We start from the raw sequence: 3,917 nt of genomic DNA, 5'->3' as shown, positions 1-3,917 counted from the left end.
GAGTGCCCTCTCAGGGTTGGGGGCAAGATCCTGCCCCGAGTGGAGGAGTTCAAGTATCCCGGGGTCTTGTTCACGAGTGAGGGAAGAATGGAGCGTGAAATCGACAGGCTGATCGGTGCGGCATCCGCAGTGATGCAGGCTTTGCATCGGTCTGTCGTGGTGAAAAAGGAGCTGAGCCGTAAGGCAAAGCTCTCAATTTATCATTCGATCTATGTTCCTACCCTCACCTATGGTCATGAGCTACGGGTAGTGACCGAAAGAATGAGATTGCGAATACAAGTGGCTTAAATGAGTTTCCTCTGCAGGGTGTCTGGGCTTTCCCTTAAAGATAGGGTGAGAAGCTCAGTCATCCGGGAGGGGTTCAGAGTAGAGCCGCTGCTCCTCCGCATCAAGAGAAGTCAAATGAGGTGGCTCGGGCATCTGATCAGGATGCCTCCTGGACACCTCCCTGGTGAGGTATTCTGGGCATGTCTAACTGGGAGGAGGCCCTAGGGAAGACCCAGGACACGCTGGAGGGACTATGTCTCCTGGCTGGCCTGGGAATGCCTCGGGATTCACCCGGAATAGCTAGAAGAAGTGGCCGGGGAGAGGGAAGTCTGGGCATCTCTGCTCAAGCTGCTGCCCCCGCGACCCGATCTCAGATAAGCGGAAGAGGATGGATGGATGGATGGATGGATGGATGGATGGACTGCTGTAGTTCACTTTTTCTTGGAATCTTATTTTTCTTTTCCATTTCATCAATTTTTCTGTTTCTACTTCATCTTTCTCCATTACTGATTAAGAACACTGAGGCTGACTACAGAAGGGAGCAAAAGAAGCTATTATTACACTTGTGTAAAACATCATTGTCACACATTTTTTCAAAAACACAGGGAAAGAATAAAACTAAATTAAAAAGTGTAAAAAGCAACATATGAAAGGTAACTTAAAGGAATTTATAGAAATTGGGAAAATGTAGAAATAGAAAATAGAAAGTTTAATCGTAAGAGTATTTGTAAAGCCAGAAGGAGCAAATGCTAAATTGAAAGAAACGGGTTCAACAGTTTTTGCAGAAGACTTTTCTTATAGTGAATTGTATGAGACAAAAGCAAGTGATGCAATTCATTTAGTAGCTGTAATTCTGGCTTTTCCTCACCTCTGTGTGGTTATCTTTGACCCCTAAATTATTTAGTCAAGGACTCAAACCTTGGAACCTCAGACCATGTGGGCCTTGAACCCCTCAATGGAAGAAATCAGCCTTTTAATCAAAAGAACCGAAGGACTTACATTTGAATTCATTTAAATTGACACTTGGTGATAGACACCACCTGTGAAAAATGAAAAAGAACATAGAGGTCCACAAATCTTACTGCTATATAAACATTAAAAATACTGTGGTCATTTTTATTAACAAGTCAGCAGCTTCTACTACTCAATTCACTATGTTAAAGTTATTTAATCTCATCTATTATCTCATTCACAAAACCACTTAATCCAATTCAGGGTCATTTGGGGTAGACCATAGTTCATTTCGGCAAAAGAAAATCCCTAGACAGGATGTTAATCATTCACTGAGCCCATTTACCCATACCCATAATCACTCAGAGGCCAATTTGCAATTGCTAACAAACTTAAACTGCTAATTTTTGAGGCTTTGTAAGGGGAAACCAGAGTATCCATAGATAAAAACACTGACACATGTAGAACATGCAGAGTCCACATTAGCAATAACCAGATGTGGGCTTTGATCCCAGGTTAATGAATTAATGAGGCATTAGTGCTACCCTGTACATCATAATGCCACCCAGATTTTAATCTGTTTTATTTCATATATGCTAAAGGTGTTTGTCTTAGTCATTGTTATGTTATTAGCTGTTCAGTTATGTTACTAACTAACCTGTTGTGCATATATATTGCACTAAATTATTAATTAATTATATTCATTACATCTGAAAGGAGTAAGGTGACTGCAAGGTGTAAAAGTGAAGCTTACTTTTCCACTTTTTTTTATCTGTGGTTTGATCATGATCTGTAAATTTTAACTGGAACAAATCATTACATAAAGGATCTTTGACACTTCTACACACTAGCCAATGAAAAAGAGACTTGTACACAATGAGGGAGTGCCTAATGTAGCATGTTTCTATAAATTCGTTACTAAGATTATGTGGGTGATAACTGAATGTAGCTCCTATTTACTGTTAAAAACAGGATTTTCCGTCAAAAAGAACTGTTTAAAATGAATGAACTTCCTGTTTATGGAAATTTATCTGCTAATTTTTCTTACACAAGAAGAAGTCAGTCTTCAGAAGTCTACCTTGTTCCATACTTTTTCACAGCTTGTCTTTTGATTCTCACAGCGTGTGGAAACCTTCTGGTGATAATCTCTATTGCTCATTTTAAACAGCTTCACACATCCACTAACATACTAATTCTTTCTTTGGCTTTTGCAGACTTCTTGATAGGAATATTTGCAATTCCTTTTATGATTGTTAAAACAATAGAAAACTGTTGGCGTTTTGGGAAAATATTTTGTTTTGTGTATAATTTATTAACTTTTCAGCTAACTTCAGTGTCTGTTAGCAACTTGGTTTTTATAGCTGCAGACCGTTATGTGGCTGTATGTGATCCACTTCATTATTCTTCAAAAATAACTATTCAAGTTGCTGGCTTGTTCATTGCGCTGAGCTGGGTCTTCTCCTTATTCTACACACTTGGTATAGTATGTCTGAGTGTAACTGATACTAGCGAAGGACAAGATGGGTGTGAAAATAATTGTTTTGTTGTAGTGGATGCTGTATTTGTCATTGTTGATACAGTGATTACTTTTGTTTTACCCTGCTCGACAATGGTAATTTTGTACTTAAAGATATTTATTGTTGCTAAGAGGCATGCTAAAGTAATTGACTGTAAAATGCAGCAAGACTGCATAGATGGAAAAAGAAGTATATCTAAAAGATCAGAAAGAAAAGCAGCAAAAACATTAGGGATTGTAATGGGAGCTTTTTTATTTTGCTGGGCACCTTATTTCATTAGTGGACTAACTGAGGTACTCATAAACATTACTGTTCCTACTATACTAAAAAATATTTTTATTTGGTTAGCATATTTTAATTCCTGTATGAATCCAATAATTTATGCTTTATTTTATCCATGGTTTCAAAAATCATTAAAACTTATAATTACATTTAAAATCCTTTCTCCAGATTCATCACTTGTTAATTTGCTTTCAGAGAATCAGTAAACCACAGATGGCTAACATAAAATTTGGAATTTCATTAAAGTATGCAGTAAAAAAAGCCTAATTATCCAAAAGAAAAAATTGGAAAAATAATAATTATGTATGGAGCATGCTGCCTATATGTATGCATATATATACTGTATATATGCATATATATTAGAAATAAGTGAAACAAATCATGTGATAAAAATGTGGATAAGTAAATTACAATAATAAACAGTGGGAATAGTAAGTTATAACACAAAGCTGCACTATAATAAGGTAAAAAGTAACAGATAAAATGAATGCAACAAAAGAAATATTTATAATAGAAGTAATTGTCAAAGGCAATACAAGGAAACGTTATTTAAAAATGTTATGAGTGTCTGTTTATTGTAAAATTATTTAAGGGAATAGTAGATTTCAGTTTACTATTAAATATGTGTGTATAATTTTATATAACATAATTTTATTAATATGTCACAATGTTTTATGGCAATCTTAAAATGAGTTTGATGTAATAACTGACTGAAATTTTAATGTAAGAAATATACCAATTTTTTGACATTTTACAGTAAGTTGAATTAGTATCCCTCATTTAAAACTGTATCACAGTACATCACTTTTTATTAACCTATGGTACTACTATATTGAACATAATTATTGTAAAATAATTTCAAATGAGGAATAATAATACATTCACAAATAAATAACAAAA

At 35.4% G+C, this 3,917-nt stretch overlaps 1 protein-coding gene across 1 annotated transcript; it reads left to right on the top strand.

The window, feature by feature from the left end:
- Positions 1-2,218: 2,218 nt before the first annotated feature.
- On the top strand, positions 2,219-3,223 carry LOC114649449 (trace amine-associated receptor 13c-like). Its single transcript, XM_051924740.1, has 2 exons — positions 2,219-3,098; positions 3,186-3,223. The coding sequence occupies exons 1-2, from the start codon at positions 2,219-2,221 to the stop codon at positions 3,221-3,223; spliced, it is 918 nt and encodes a 305-aa protein (XP_051780700.1).
- Positions 3,224-3,917: the final 694 nt, after the last annotated feature.

Source organism: Erpetoichthys calabaricus, chromosome 3 (assembly GCF_900747795.2).
Source record: "Erpetoichthys calabaricus chromosome 3, fErpCal1.3, whole genome shotgun sequence".
Taxonomy (NCBI): Eukaryota; Metazoa; Chordata; class Cladistia; order Polypteriformes; family Polypteridae; genus Erpetoichthys; species Erpetoichthys calabaricus.
Note: the sequence above shows the minus strand (reverse complement) of the source record. Positions and strands in the feature narration are given on the sequence as shown.

Bases quoted from the DNA above. Each gene is read 5' to 3' on its own strand.
- LOC114649449 (XM_051924740.1), top strand. From the start codon at position 2,219: ATGAATGAACTTCCTGTTTATGGAAATTTATCTGCTAATTTTTCTTAC. The intron at 3,099-3,185 runs GTATGAATCCAA...TCCTTTCTCCAG, and splicing joins GTTAGCATATTTTAATTCCT to ATTCATCACTTGTTAATTTG.